The 14,671-nt window shown below is 47.4% G+C and overlaps 4 protein-coding genes across 4 annotated transcripts; 3 read left to right on the plus strand and 1 right to left on the minus strand.

Moving 5' to 3' along the window:
• The first annotated feature begins 157 nt into the window (after nt 1-157).
• Nucleotides 158-5,633, plus strand: LOC117645926 (methionine--tRNA ligase, cytoplasmic). Its single transcript, XM_034386488.1, has 17 exons — nt 158-380; nt 773-933; nt 1,023-1,130; nt 1,245-1,388; nt 1,491-1,700; nt 1,995-2,101; nt 2,199-2,315; nt 2,389-2,592; nt 2,690-2,966; nt 3,044-3,208; nt 3,290-3,509; nt 3,596-3,809; nt 3,914-4,150; nt 4,223-4,406; nt 4,526-4,702; nt 4,812-5,021; nt 5,101-5,633. The coding sequence occupies exons 1-17, from the start codon at nt 278-280 to the stop codon at nt 5,281-5,283; spliced, it is 3,021 nt and encodes a 1,006-aa protein (XP_034242379.1). The 5' UTR covers nt 158-277; the 3' UTR covers nt 5,284-5,633.
• Nucleotides 5,634-5,829: 196 nt separating this feature from the next.
• Nucleotides 5,830-6,707, plus strand: LOC117645932 (diamine acetyltransferase 2-like). Its single transcript, XM_034386498.1, has 4 exons — nt 5,830-5,990; nt 6,070-6,121; nt 6,191-6,405; nt 6,482-6,707. Exons 1-4 carry the CDS (start codon nt 5,925-5,927, stop codon nt 6,647-6,649), a joined length of 501 nt encoding a protein of 166 aa, XP_034242389.1. The 5' UTR covers nt 5,830-5,924; the 3' UTR covers nt 6,650-6,707.
• Nucleotides 6,708-7,101: 394 nt separating this feature from the next.
• On the plus strand, nt 7,102-8,808 carry LOC117645931 (thioredoxin domain-containing protein 9). The gene is made up of 4 exons (XM_034386497.1): nt 7,102-7,260; nt 7,511-7,711; nt 7,788-7,989; nt 8,070-8,808. The coding sequence occupies exons 2-4, from the start codon at nt 7,520-7,522 to the stop codon at nt 8,345-8,347; spliced, it is 672 nt and encodes a 223-aa protein (XP_034242388.1). The 5' UTR covers nt 7,102-7,260; nt 7,511-7,519; the 3' UTR covers nt 8,348-8,808.
• A 79-nt stretch (nt 8,809-8,887) lies between these two features.
• On the minus strand, nt 8,888-13,837 carry LOC117645928 (elongation of very long chain fatty acids protein AAEL008004-like). The gene is made up of 8 exons (XM_034386490.1): nt 13,707-13,837; nt 12,180-12,264; nt 10,842-11,032; nt 10,646-10,729; nt 10,506-10,562; nt 10,313-10,418; nt 10,089-10,225; nt 8,888-9,824 (listed from the first exon to the last, which is right to left on the minus strand). Exons 2-8 carry the CDS (start codon nt 12,241-12,243, stop codon nt 9,504-9,506), a joined length of 960 nt encoding a protein of 319 aa, XP_034242381.1. The 5' UTR covers nt 12,244-12,264; nt 13,707-13,837; the 3' UTR covers nt 8,888-9,503.
• Nucleotides 13,838-14,671: the final 834 nt, after the last annotated feature.

Genomic DNA, 14,671 nt, shown 5'->3' on the forward strand with positions numbered 1-14,671 from the left:
TCGGTTAAAACTCAAAACCATTATGGAGGTAAGTTAGTGCTCTTTGGAGCATGTTTTTCTCGCATTTCCTTCTTTTAAAATGATATTTCACACATCTGAAGTAGAAAAAAACATGAATAATTTTTTTTTAAACCTGTTTGTGATCTTTGTCTATCTCTGTCTCTCTCTTTCCACGCGGGCACACGCGACGGCAGGCGGTCTGCTAGCTAACCTGTCACTCGTTTCGCCACTTGCCTGCCAATTTTCGTTGTGAAGCAAATGTGGCAGAGCCTGAAAAATGAAGATTTTAACTAATGAGAAAAATCCCGCGGTGCTGAAACTCTTAGTTTCGGCGAGCTTGGCTAAAGTCGAGGTTACATGTCAAGATGTTTCTTTTGGTGGTAAGGACGTGACCATTTTATTAGAAACTGTGTGATCCTCGTTGTAATTCATTTTTATAGTTCTCTAATTTCTCTGTTTATCTTTGAAAATTTCATCTAATTTTCGGTATACGTACTGTTGTCATTCTTGGAGCAATTTCCTCTCTTGACAAGGTTAGACTGTTGCCGTATGTTCGAATCGTCTGCTCCTCTGTAGCTCCTTGGATTGAAAGAGTCAGTTAGATTTATCTTGTTAACATTTTCTACGTTCAGAACTCTGAGAAAATAATTGGTTTTCTAATTTTGGTTAAAGGTCTTTAGTCTCAGCCCTACACTTGCTGATGATGCCAGTTTAAAGGGACTTGTGCTTATGCTGACAGTTTTATAAAAATTGTTCTTATTTTTATTTTCAGATAAGAAGCCGTGTGTTGCACAATGCCTGCCAGTGTTACAGCTAGACTCTGGTTTAACCATAGCTTCTGTCAATCAAGCAGCACGTTTTATTTTTCCTCCATCAAGTTCAGCTGAAGCGGAAGTAGATCAATGGCTTGATTGGGATTCCTCTCAACTTCAGGTGCTTTATTATCCTGGATTCATTATTCTGCTATCCTCCGTCCCCATTTTTCTTTTCAAAAATATGATTGTTTGTCTTTTGTTATTCAGCCTGCTGTTGTGTACTGTGTATCCTCTCCTGGTAAAAGCAACACTCGTCTGCAATCTCTTCTCTCCGCACTTGATGTAGCCGTGAAGTCTGGCGAAACTCTTGTGAAGGTAATATTTTTTTGGGAAACTGAGTCTTGTTAACAGCTGAGGCAGCTGCGCAAGGCATTTTCGAATATCTTTTGGACCTTGTTTGTTTCAATTTTGTCTTCTTTTGTTTTTTAGGGTGGAATTTCTGTTGCCGATGTTTGTGTGTGGGTCTCCCTTTTTCCCATTGTTGCTGATACTAAACTTTGCTCTGAGTGGATTGGAAGTCTTCAAAATCTTAAAACCTGGTGGACAAAACATGAGACAAACCCTGCATTCAAGGCAAGTAGAGCCAGCTCATCCCACTACTTTCACAAAAACTGTTGCCAAATTTCTAAGTGTAGAATTATGAAACAAAAATAATCTTTCATGTATGTGTCACAGATTGCTGTGAGCAAATCTGGAGTATTTGCTGGGCCACAGGGAATTCAGACTTTATTGAGCACCTCCTGGAATGCCTCTGTTTCACATCAATCATCCAGTGTCCCCAATGAGTCTGAGGGAGCTCCTGACAAAAAGAAAAAGACCAAGGCCCAATCAGCAACTAAGTCAGCCACATCTCTTGAAAATGGCCTTGAGCAGCTAAGTATCTCTGTAAGTGTCTCCTCCCTAGTTTTTAAAAATATTGTGATTTCGAAGACAGTTTTTACAAAACCTTTCTACATGTGAAGTTTGGGAAAGTGTAGTAAAATATGTTTTTTCCAAGCATGCTATCACTCTGAATGGATTCATTGACGATGAGGTAATGGCTCGAACCTCTTCACCGATTCTTTTCAGTAGCATTTTTCTTATCTGTTATCAGTTGAAATCTGTGAAAGCCGACAAAAATTTTATTTCTTAAATGAAATAAGTTGTTTTTTTTTTTTTTTTTTTTTTTAATTTTTTTAGACAGGACCAGCAACAAGTGGCCCAGAATGGGAGAAAGAGTTGCAGGCTGCAAAACTTGCTTGGGACAGCAGTCAAAAGGTCAAGTCCAAAGAGAATGTAAAACCAGTGTAAGTATTATAAACATATTTCCCAAACAGCGTATATTGCAGGGACTTTTGATTTGCTTTACATACTAATAGTATCGTGAATTTGTTTTCATTATAGATTACCCGTATCTGGAGAGCGCAACGTTCTTATTACCTCAGCTCTTCCTTATGTCAATAATGTTCCTCATCTCGGAAACATAATTGGATGTGTACTCTCAGCCGATGTATTTGCTAGGTAAAACACTCTCCTTATCAATTTTATCATTTTACCTCGAGTTATGCTCTTATTAATTTTTATGTCTTTGCAGGTATTGTAGATTGCGGAATTACAACACCTTGTACATATCTGGGACTGATGAGTATGGAACAGCAACAGAGACTAAAGCTTTAGAAGAAGGCTTGCAGCCTCAAGAAATTTGTGACAAATATAACGCCATCCACAATGATATTTACAAGTGGTTTAATATTGACTTTGATCTCTTTGGAAGAACCACCATTCCAGAGCAAACTGAGTAAGTGAAGTATTTGAATCACCCTCTCTGTCAAATATGTTTTAAGCCTTAAACTAATATTAACTCTTTTCTTTCCTTTTTTTATTATTCTGCTAAGAATCACTCAACAGTTATTTTTGCGACTTCATAAACTGGGTTACATGCACACTGAGCCCATGGAACAGCTCCTCTGTCAGCGATGTGACCGCTTTTTGGCTGATAGATTTGTTGAGGGTACATGCCCAAAGTGCGCCTTTGATGATGCCCGCGGGGACCAGTGTGACAGTTGCGGAGCGCTCATGAATGCCACTGAGTTGATCAAGCCTCGCTGCAAGCTCTGCAATGATACACCAGTTATTCGAAACTCAGATCAGTTTTTCTTGGACCTTCCCAAGGTAATGACCAGAATAAATATGTCAAGCGTCTATATTGCTTTGTATTTCAGTGTCATTGAAAAGCATTTTATTTACAGATAGAACCAAAACTTTCTGCTTGGTTTGACAAATCAAGTAGTGGTTGGTCTCATAATGCTCGTGTTATTACCAAAGCTTGGTTGAAGGATGGTTTGAGGCCAAGATGCATTACTAGAGATCTGAAGTGGGGTATTCCTGTGCCACTGGACAACTACCGTAGCAAGGTATTTACATTCCTAATGTATTTACATATATTTTGACCTTGAATTTAAAGAAATAATGTTGCAGAAAAAATATTTTTTTAGGTCTTTTATGTTTGGTTTGATGCTCCAATTGGGTACATCAGCATGACTAAAAAGTACACTAACAAGTGGAAAGAATGGTGGCAGCCCAAGAGCAACACCAAGGTGGAGTACTTCCAATTTATGGCTAAAGATAATGTCCCATTCCACTCCATCATGTTCCCTTCTACACTGTTAGCTGCTGATGAAGGCTATACAGTGGTTACAAATTTGATGGCAACTGGTATGTTTCAGTCGTTTTTATTGTTGGATTCTTAACTCATTTTACCTCCTATTTTAAATCTTGTTTCTGGCTATCTTGACTTTTAGAGTACCTGAACTATGAAGATGGCAAATTCTCTAAGTCACGTGGAACTGGTGTATTTGGTAATGATGCAAGAGATACGGGAATCCCTGCTGATTATTGGAGATTCTATCTCCTATTTGTTCGACCTGAGTCACAAGATTCCAATTTCTCTTGGGACGACCTGGCTTTGCGCCTCAACAATGAGTTGCTCAATAATCTTGGCAACTTTGTTAACAGGTACCTTTTAAAGCATTTCAAACTCTTGCACGAAATCTCAATCAAATATTTATTTATGAGGCCCCCAAAAAAATTGTTCTTACATTTTTTACTTTTTGTTGCAGAGCTCTGATGTTTGTTGAAAAAACTTTCCAGAGTACTATTCCAGAAATGTACCTGGAAAAGGAAGATATAACATTATTAGCTCTTGTTAACCGAGAATTATCTGCTTATGTAAAAATGCTTGAAGCTGGAAAATTGCGAGAGGGCTTGCGTCATATTTTGTGTGTTTCTCGCCACGGCAATCAGTATATTCAATCCCAGCAACCATGGGTGAAAGCTAAGGGATCTCCAGAGGAAAAGTGAGTTCTTATATTAGTTGTGGTCATTACATGCCTTCTACAAAATCTGTAATCAATTTTTATTCCTTGCAGGAAGCAAGCTGGCACTACCGTGGGTGTGGCAGCAAACATTTCCTGTTTGCTTGCCATTCTGCTTCAGCCTTACATGCCTGAAATATCAAAAGTAATGCATGAACAAATGAACAGTCCAAAATCTATTAATGTTATTACGGACTCTATTGTGAAGCTGCTTCCTGCTGGTCACAAGATAGGAAAGGTGCCAATCATTTAAATTTTTGAGTCTTTTTATTTTTCCTTGAAACTCAAGTGGGCTGACAAAATGAAGCACTTAATTGTTCTATATACTCATTGTTTTTGTTTGTTTTCTTATTAAAGCCTGCACCTCTCTTCACTAAAATTGAAGCAAGCCAAACCAGTGATTTGAAAAAACGGTTTGCTGGAAAGCAGGCACCTCCTTCTGCAGCTCCCAGCAAAAAAGGAACTTCTGCTGCAGCTGCTACATCAGCTTCTTCACAAACTGTTGAAATGCTTCAGGCTGCAGTGGATAAACAGGTAAAATTTTTGCCATATCTCTGGAGTTTTTGCTCAACTGCTAAATTGGATCCCATTTTCAGTTGTCTGCAATGCAACTTATGATGTTTTTTGTTTTAAACTATTTTAGGCTAATTTGGTTCGTGAAATGAAAGGCTCAGGCAAGCCCAAAGCTGAGTGGCAACCCCATGTAAGTGCTCTTCTTCAGCTCAAGGCTGACTTAGCTGCTGCTCAGAAAGCTGCCGAATCACAGAGCACCTCTGCCCCCTCCACTGCTTCTAGCTCAGAAGCTGCTCAACCTGCTCAAATTGCGGAACTTGAGGAAGCTGTGAAAAAACAGGTATGATTTTGAATCTGAATTTGTACTCCATGATTAGCATTGGACTGTGTATTTTCAATAAATAATTATCTCATTTCAGGGTGATCTCGTCCGGGAAATGAAAGCCAGTGGAAAGAGCAAAGAAGAGTGGCAAGGGGAAGTTGCTAAACTGCTGCAGCTGAAACAGGCATTAGCTGCCGTGCAGCCTCCTACAACCACAGCAGAAAGTAAACCCACTCAATCTTCGGGCAGTGGGAAGAGCAAGAATAAAAAGAAGAAATGACAAAGGCACTAACTGCACCCCAGTGATGATGTTCTAAGATGTTTCAGGTGCAGTTTTATTATAAAATGTTGAGATATGTAATTACAGATAATGGAATCACACTATCTGTTTGTTATTATCATAGGGCTCTATTTATTTTGTCTGCATTCTTGTGTAAAAGGCATTGAGGCATTTTGGACTGACTCTGAAATGTGGTTGTGATTGAAATCTTGCTGTATTATAATAAATTATTATGGAATTTTTACTTTTTATGATTTGAATAAGAAGATAGTTACAATTATCACTGCATTAACTTAATTTCCAGTTGTATCTTGGATGAATAAACAATTCCACTGAGGGGATTCTGTTAACTTACTGAATTTTTGCCCTCCCTTCCCTACTTCCCGTCCCACGCAGAAAAATAAAAGCAAAAATTACAATTGTTAGCGCAATTTTCCCTTGAATATCGAGTACCAAGATAGCTAAGATAAGCCTGGGGACGCGTCCGAAAGCTCGGAACACTATGAGGTGGCAACAGGCAAAACCGGACGTTTCGGACGCATCCTTGCATGTGATGTGGAGGGGGGGAGGGGTTATGTGAGTGGCGTTGAATGGCCTGTGCTTTGGTGTAGTTAATCTCAAATCATCAACCATTGTTTAAGATGGCAGCTATGACTGTGAGAGAGGCCAAGCGTAGCGATTGTAGGGAAATACTGCGGCTTATTGAGGTATGTTGCTAAAGAGAAATACTGTACATATCACCATTTGAACAAAGCAAAACTTTATGTTCTCTTTCTCTGCTTCCAGGAATTGTCTGTTTTTGAAAAAGCGCCACATGGCCCCAATATAAATGAAAAAGGTATAGCAATAAAGTGAGGCCTGTATACATCAAGCATTTAACGATTAATGTTTTTTGTTTCTTAATTAGATCTTGAGCGAGATGCATTTGATGTGGATCATCCCTTCTTCTTCTGCTATGTAATAGAAGACCCTAGGGATGAATCGAAACTCATTGCTTATGCTATGTGCTACTATACTTATGGAACATGGACCGGTAAACGACTTTATTTAAGAGACCTTTATGTAACGGAAACATACCGAGGGAAGGGAATTGGAAACCTACTATTCAAAAAAGTTGTTCAGGTATAATTAACAACAGAGTACACTGATTCCGTTAATGGTTTGGCATTTTTTACTCCTTGCTTGGTCTCCTTTACAGAAAGCAGAGGAAACAAACTGCACTGATATGGCATGGACTGTATTAAATTGGAATCCCGCTACAGATTTCTACAAAGCAAGAGGCGCTCGTGATATGACAGAGGCTGAAGCTTGGCATGTTTTTCGACTAGGGCCAGAAAGCATGAAATCAGTTGCAGGGAAAATCTAACATCTTTCATCTGGAAAATGGAACTAATTACATTCATTCCACATTAATTTATGGAGTACTTTTTGTAATTGTAATTTTTTATACCTTCTCCCCTTTTGAACAAAACATTTCGTACCTATCAAAACGCAGCAGGTTCTTCGAGCAAAGATTCTTTTAAACCATTATCAAAATTATTATCATTATCAAAACAAAAGATGTATGATGTTTTAAATTTGAAACCGCGTTCTGATACATCCGACTTTTACATGTCCACCATCACAGATTAAAACATACCCTAATCCTCTACTGAATTTGAAGAGCCAAGCTTCATATTCTAAACCCAGGATTTTTCTTCTCGTTGCCCCCAAACCTAAGACTTTAATTTGTACCCTTGGGAACTTGTTAATCCCTTATAAGCGCCCTCTTTTTTGTTGAGATACTTTCATTTTATTTGGTTGGACACCCTTGCCGTAGCTTTTCTTCGGCAACAACAACAACGTACACCGAACAACAAAAGCAGGCTGTCAAGTCAGTCAATGAACGGTGTGCCTCAACAATAATTCGTAGACCTTTCAGAAATACAGCATTGTTCGCTGCTATCTTGACTTATATTTTAGCAGTTTCAGTGCAAGGTGAGGTTTTCTTTGTTTCAAAAACCAACCCAAGGTGATATTCTTAGTAATCTTGTCAATTATTAACACAGGTGTCCCATGCATCTCTGGCCCATGCAGAGTTTGGGTTATGTGCAAAATTTGTTTTTTAATTTTATTTTTTAGACGACAGCATACTTTGAACAGCTCGTCACCCATAATACCTTAATGCTTCAATCTCAATTCAGGGTTAGCCTCATTGGGTAATTTTTAACTGATTTTGTACTTGCAGTGTGTCACCATGGCGAGTGCAGATATTGAAAATCTGATCAAGAGTCAGGTCATGGAAGTTGCTCGAAATGTTGAGCAACAGCTTGACTCTGAACTTGAAAAATTGGAAAATATGGATATGGACGACATGGAGCGACTTCGTGGTGATCGGATGAAACAGCTCAAGGAACAGGCAAAGAAGCGGCAAGAATGGCTTGCTATGGTATGAATTTTTATTTTCATGGCCTTTTATTGATTAAATGTATGATCTGCAAATCAATACTTTTCTCATCTTTTAGGGTCATGGAGAGTATACCGAGATTCATGAGGAAAAAGAGTTCTTTGAAATATCAAAGAAATCTAAGGATATAGTATGCCACTTCTACAAGGATGGTTCTCCACGCTGTAAAATTGTTGATCATCATTTGAAGCTTCTCTGTCAAAAGCATGTTGAGGCCCGATTTGTTCGTCTGAATGTGGAGAAGGCACCTTTCCTCACAGGTAGGTCCTTACCACTTGGAAAAGCCTGATACATCAATTGTGGTGCATTTGTTAATTTTCGTTCTTTGTCATCTGCCTAGATCGGTTGCGCATTCGCGTGATTCCAACATTGGCTTTAATTAAGGACAGCAAGACCAAGGATTTCATTGTTGGCTTCACCGATCTTGGTAATTGTGATGATTTTTCAACCGAAATGCTTGAGTGGAGGATAGCTACCGCTGGTGTCATTGACTACAAAGGAGATCTGCTGAACCCTCCAGAGAAGAAAAAGAAAACCAAATCAATCCTCAATCATCCGAAGAGATCAATCAGAGGAAGAGACTCGGACTCTGATATTGATGATGAGGAGGATATGTAATTATACCTTCTTGAATGTTGTGAACCTGGATGACAATTGAAGTGTACTTCATGATACGAAACTGTTTCAAATTTTTGTTTTGCGCGTTACCTCAAGATGTGCAAGTTAATTTTTGACCTGTCTGTGATCAGAAATTGACTCATTACAGTATTTAAGTGACTCATTGATTTTAAACTATTTTATACTGTTATGATCAAATCACCAAGTGACAATTCAAGATGTAGACAAATCTTCAGATATATAGTTCACAATTTTTTAGAGTTTGCACAAATTACAGAACATTTCAAAGCAAGATCATTCCGACTGCTTGTGCCTAAGAAATTATTGCATGTGTGCCTTGGTTTTTATTATTTGTTATAGTCTCAACTTAAACCACTGTGTTATTAGCTGATGTAATATATTTTGTACTGCAAAGTAGCTATTTATGTGTGCAATAAAACTACTGTTTCAAGTTGCTTCAATGTTTAGTTATAGCCTATATTTTCCATGTGGCCAGGAGAAGGAGTTTGTTTTTGATTCAAAATCAAAATTGTCTCAACATAAATTAGATAGTGAGGCTTTATAATTATTCTCTAACAATAACTTATACAATTCTTCATTTGACACAAACATTCATAATAAATAAGTTATAAGTACTATTTTTTGTTCATTCTTAATTCATTTCCTAAGAGGACTCGACACAGAGTCATTGTCAATCACAATTTACATTTATAAGGACATCAATGAGAGTTTCTGGGACCCTCAAATATCCTACCTAACCAGAAAAATGCACAAATTCTTTAAGGATCGTTGAATGCTGGCTGCCTTAAAACTCCCTAGCCACTTGAGGGGAATGCCAGGCATGCGACAGAACTGCCGCGTACAACTTGCGAACACTTCGAGATCATAGTCTTCCTGTAATTGGAACTCAAACTTTTTAAACAGAATAACACTCAAAATGTGGCCCACTAATCTCTCAAAGTAAAAAAGAAAAGGAGCATTCCCCTCGCGATCTTCGTTTCTTGCGCGTCGTCATGGGGGGGGGGTTTCTTTTCGCACTCCAGGGCGAGTTGGCCGAGTCCCGTCCCCGGTGCTCGGCGTGCTCGCGACAGTGCGACGAGGGCAAGACACTGACAATTTCTTTTGATAACTCATCGCCCGGCCTGCGCTAAAGCAGCTAAAGCCCTTTGGCCTGCGCGTGCCGCCTCGAGACCGTGGACGGGGACACGTCGCGGAAGTGCACGCTCTTGGAGCTGGACGGGGACGGCGTGGATGACGGCGAGTGCTCGAGGCTCTCGTTCTCGTTGGCGTCCGGGACAGCGACTGCGCCCGCTGCGCCCTTCTTGGGCCGTCTGGCGTACGCTTTCCGGTAAAAGTCCGCGAACAGGTACAGGAAGATGATGACGTTGCCCACGAAGAAGAAGGTCAGGGACTTGGGCAGCTTGCAGTCGAACACGAGCAGCGTGCCCAAGTAGGCCAGCATGATGCAGAACTGGGCCTGGAAACGAAGACACGGCGGCCAAGTCGTGAAAACGTGGTCAGTGGTCAGCCACCTCTGAAATTGGGGGTCCTGCAGGGTGAGGCTGGGCCGCCCGTGCAGCCCGTGCCCCGCAGCCTCGGCGCACGCGAGCACGAAGGGTTGCCCATCAGCTGAGAGTCGGGCGGAGGATTGGGGGGGGGGGGGGGGGGGGAATCCGGGATCTACCACTGCTCAGAGTTCGCAATACGTGCAGTCCAATCAATCAATAGCATCGTCACTCACCAGCTGGATCTTGGTGACGTACTTCTTCCACCACAGGTACTTCTTGTATTTGGGCCCCAGAGCGGCAATGAGGTAGTAGGTGTACAGCACCACGTGGACAACGGAGTTGAGGAACCCGATCACGACACCTTGCTCGCCTGAAATAAAACAGCATTAGAATTCGCCCGAAACACTACTTTAGTAATGAGGGAGATCGCGCAAGCCGCCACATATGATCGACAGACCTGGCAGGTACTTGAGGTAGCACCACGAGAAGAGGCAGGTGACAGTGTGGTGGTACACGTTCAGGAACGACACTTGATTCTGTTTCTTTCGGAGCACAAAGAAGACCTGCGGGAACGAAAACAATATTTACACACTGATGAGGCCTCTCAGGACGCCGGATTATTGCAGGTAATCACGCTTTGACGTCCTTACCGTGTCTAACAGCTCAATTACTTTGGAGAAGAAGTACCACCAGGCACCATTTGACACCTAAAAACGGCAGCAATAAAAAATGAGACCGCTATTGCTTGTGAGTGATTGAACGCAGGGAAGTGCACTGTCATAATGCTCACCGCTATGGTGAAGGGGCTATGCTGGTTGTCACTGGGCTGGCATCCGTGTTTCAGCAGGTAGGGGATGGCGTTCACCCTCAACGGCTGAAAAAGATGGACTTTATCTCGTGACACGAATACTAAAACTAGGTTAACCCGTAAAAAGGGAGGGGGAATGTAATTTTCGCTACTCTGATGCAATGCATTCACTACTCACCATAGTGCTCAGCCACAGGCTGAAGAGGACTTGGTACCCGTTGTAGAGGATGAGGATCGGTGTCAGGTCGTAGGGCTTCCTGGAGGCCATGAAGGCGGGCCCCGCCTTGAGGACGAACCACAGGTACACGGCCAGGATGGAGAGCACGGGGAACGGGGAGCCCATGAGGAACCACGAGTCCACCATGGGGTCTGAAGAACGAGACAGAGGTGTGTGGGTTAACAGGCCGGCAAGGGCCTAACCTAACCTATCCTAACCTAACCTATGGAACGAGAGGAGTGTGAGTTAACTGTCCGGCGCTGGCAATGGCCATCGTGAGCGTTCTCGCAAGAGTCAACGCCCGCAGCGGCAGCAGTGCGCAGCCCGTTGTCGCTGTCTCCCCTCGCGGGCACGGCGTTGCAGTGTTGTTTTCGTGAGGGCGAGACTCATCTCATCGCCGCGGTGGCGCGGTGTCCACCGTCACTGTTGCCTGGAGGCAGTCTGCCCATTCTCCGCGCGACTGTCCTGCAGCATCCGGCCATCCGCGTCTTGGCAGAGTAACACAATACACCACGAGGCTGAGCGCCGCTCGTCCGTTAGAGGCATAAACCGTTCCACTGTCACCGTGACTTGCTATACTCGTCCGCGGTGCGCGGGTACCGGCGGGTACCCAAAGCACCCGGGGCACCTGCTGTACCGCATCAGCAGCAGCGGCGCAGCGGCGACGCCAAGGCGCCAAGGGGGACAGCGCGGGTCGCACCAGGACCAGCGCCAGCATGGCCAGCACCAGGACGGGGCCACGGGGACGGGGACACGGGGACGCGAGAATGGCCCGGGGACCACGGGGAAAGCCTGCTGCCTCAAACCCATCGCCTCACGTAGTAAAATCCATAGCCGAGTTCACCAAGGTGTCCGTGTTTGACGCCCAGATCGGGCGATCGAAACCCATCAATGACACATTTTTACCGGCTCTACCATTGCGGTTCGAATAACCATGACTTCAAGGCCTTCCATCCACGAACGCTTTCACACGAGCCGCGGTGGCCGAGAGCAGAGAGGCGTCAGGTCCCAACATGACAATTCGGGGTTCGATTCCCGTTCGATCTGGAATGTTTTTACCAAGCTTGCATCGCTCGAAGGCGGTTCAAGTATACAAAATCGGCCTCCGACCTGCGTGCCTCTCATAGCCCAGTGGTTCCGCTGCTGGGCAGGGTGACGCAGACTCTGACTACCAGTAATATGGCCCTGAGTGGGAAGGGGGCTGGGGATCGAAACCCGCCTACTGGGAAAGGTGGCAGAAATTTTCTTTATCGTTTTGATTACTCTAGTCATTCTCAGTCAGAACCGCACTCTACTTACCGACTTTGGTCTCCCTGATGATGTCATGGTAGTTGCTGACGACGGTCTGCACGATGGCCGACATGGTGGCGTGCGGAGTGGGTGTCTGCAACAGGAGCAGAGCGTTCTCAAGAGAGAACCCGGCTGGGGGTGTACACTGTCGTCAGGCCCGATGAGCGGAAAGGGGGAGGGGGTCAGTGGCGCTTCCCCCGCCCCGCCCCACCCCTCCCCGAACCGCAGCGCCCGAAACGAAAAAGCAAAGCTCGCGCTGCGCACGCCGCCTCGTCGCCGGGGGCGCACAGGGTGCCTGGCGAGGTGCCTGGCGTGCCTGGGGTGGGGGCTGATTTTGCCGGCCTGCGCGTACCGTTCCGCGCGCGTTCCGAAAGCCGAAAGTCGACAGCCCGGAGGAAAGCCCGGCTTCGCAGCCTTGCGGGCAAGCTTGCGGGTCAGTCAGGTCGGCGAGAGCAGCGAAAGGAGGGTGCCGAAGTGCGTGGCGCGACCCGCGACTGACCCGGACCGTTACACGTCGGAATGCGGCAGGTGGCCGTCGCATAGTCAGAGGGCGCTTAAGCCATCCCCTCGGCCACCTCGGCGCCGTCGCTTTCCCTCAAGTGCCTCCAGCCAAAGGCCGTCCCCAAGACAGAGACAGAGGCAGCGGCGGAGTCGAGCGGAGTGCAGTGCACTCTGGAAAACCGACGGCGTAGGGCGCGGCGACCAGAGGTGGTGCTCTCGAACTCGAGCGCCGCGTCGCCTTTGCCCGCCTTTGCCGACGCCGGCAAGACGCACGGCGGCGCGGTGCTGACCACGTCGACCTGGTCCCACGCAAACTGCGCGCACGCAGCACGCGGTGCGACGACGCCACGCGGTCTTCCTTCTCCGCGTGCCCGGGGCCGCGAAGAAAGGCACCGCCCTGCTGCGCCTTGTGCTGCGTCACGGGCCGCCGTCGTCGCCACCGCCATCAACACGGCCGAGTTGGTGATCGCGCCGCGCGCTGCGCCGCGAGTCGTAAATAATTCTCTCGTTCGTCGCGACTCGTCATCGGCGTGGCGCGGCGCGGCGCCTCATTTCCGCAAATTGAGCGCACGGCGGCGACGCCCCGCCCCCGCCCCGCCACGGTGCACGCCGCACACACACACGCCGCACTAGTACCTGGTTCAAGCAACGCCGCTCCTTTCAAAAAAAAAAGTAACAATGCATTCGCACTTAAAATTTTTCCGCCTGGCACCTTAAGTTCGAGAGGCGCCTGCCACGTCCCAGGGTAGGCAACACGTGCACACGCGTGCGCGGCGGCACGGCCCGCCCTCCAGGCGCTCCGGCTCGAAGTGGACGGAAACGGACGCGACGACGCTGTGCGTGCGCCTCTCAAGAGCACGCTTGCAGCCACCGGGCAGCCGCGGAACCGCGGACGACGTCATCGCTGACCGGCGAATTAATTTGGAAAAGTCCGGAGGAGGTGAAGTCCATTCTTTTGCTGCAGCAGGTCGGGGGCTGTGCACGCTGACTGCCTGGCGAGCTGGCGCAGGAGGTGGAGCGAACGCGGACACTCACCAACCGGGGTGGTCCTGCGGGGGCTGTGCTGGATCACAGCGGTCTCGTGGTGCCGGTCCCTCCGGTCCCTCCGGCAGCTTGGCGGCGTCCCTACGAACTGAACCCTCGTCCCGCGAGGCCGCGAAGCGAACACAGCCGCGCGCGCCGGGCCGGGCCTGGCCGGGCCGAGCGGAGTGGAGCGCGGCAGGGAGAGCGAGCCGAGCCGAGACCAGCGAAGGGCTTCGCGGAGCTTCGCGGAGCCGAGCCGCCGGGGCGGCCGGGGCCTCGGGGGTGGTGCCGCGACTCGCGACTGGAGTGACGTCAGCGACGGGCCCATGGACGGGCCGTGGTCGGGCCGACGGGACGGGCTGCACGCCACTCGACGCCGCTGCACCGGCTGCGGGGCACTGCGGGACGCCGCCGGATGGCTGGAGGGAGGAGGGGAGCACTTCGGGCCCTGCTGATGACGACGACGGCCATCTCAAGGGGGCCAAGCGCTTAAGAGCGAGTCCCTGGCCGCGGGCCGCGAGGAGGGCAAGGCGGGGCGATTCGCGGCTCCCGCCTGCACTGCAAGTCACCTGGCTGTCCCGGCTGGGCCTAGCTGCCCCGCGAGGCCGCAGGCTTGGCCCGAAGCGGGGCCGGGCCGTATCGACGCGGGGGCGCGGCGGTCGCGGACACGCACAGCTGTTCGACGACGACGGCGGTTTCGGATGCCTCGGACGCTGCCGGGAGTAGCGTAGCGAGCTACTCCGGTGTGGTTGGGGCAGTGCGGCTCGCGCCTGGCGTCACCGAGTCGCCCTTCTCCGCCTGGCCGCGCCCCGCCGCGCGGTGCGGCACGGGGGCGACATCGTGGAGGTGAAAACCAGGCGGGCCCGACGGCCACGCCCGCAGGCCGTGCCTCTCCGCGCCCGCCGAGGCGGCTTTGCAGATGTTGGGCGTCCGCGACAACGGTGCCCGGAAATCCGTCTTGGGCGGGTACCGATGCC

This window comes from Thrips palmi, unplaced genomic scaffold, assembly GCF_012932325.1.
Source record: "Thrips palmi isolate BJ-2018 unplaced genomic scaffold, TpBJ-2018v1 HiC_scaffold_19, whole genome shotgun sequence".
In the NCBI taxonomy this organism is placed as follows: Eukaryota; Metazoa; Arthropoda; class Insecta; order Thysanoptera; family Thripidae; genus Thrips; species Thrips palmi.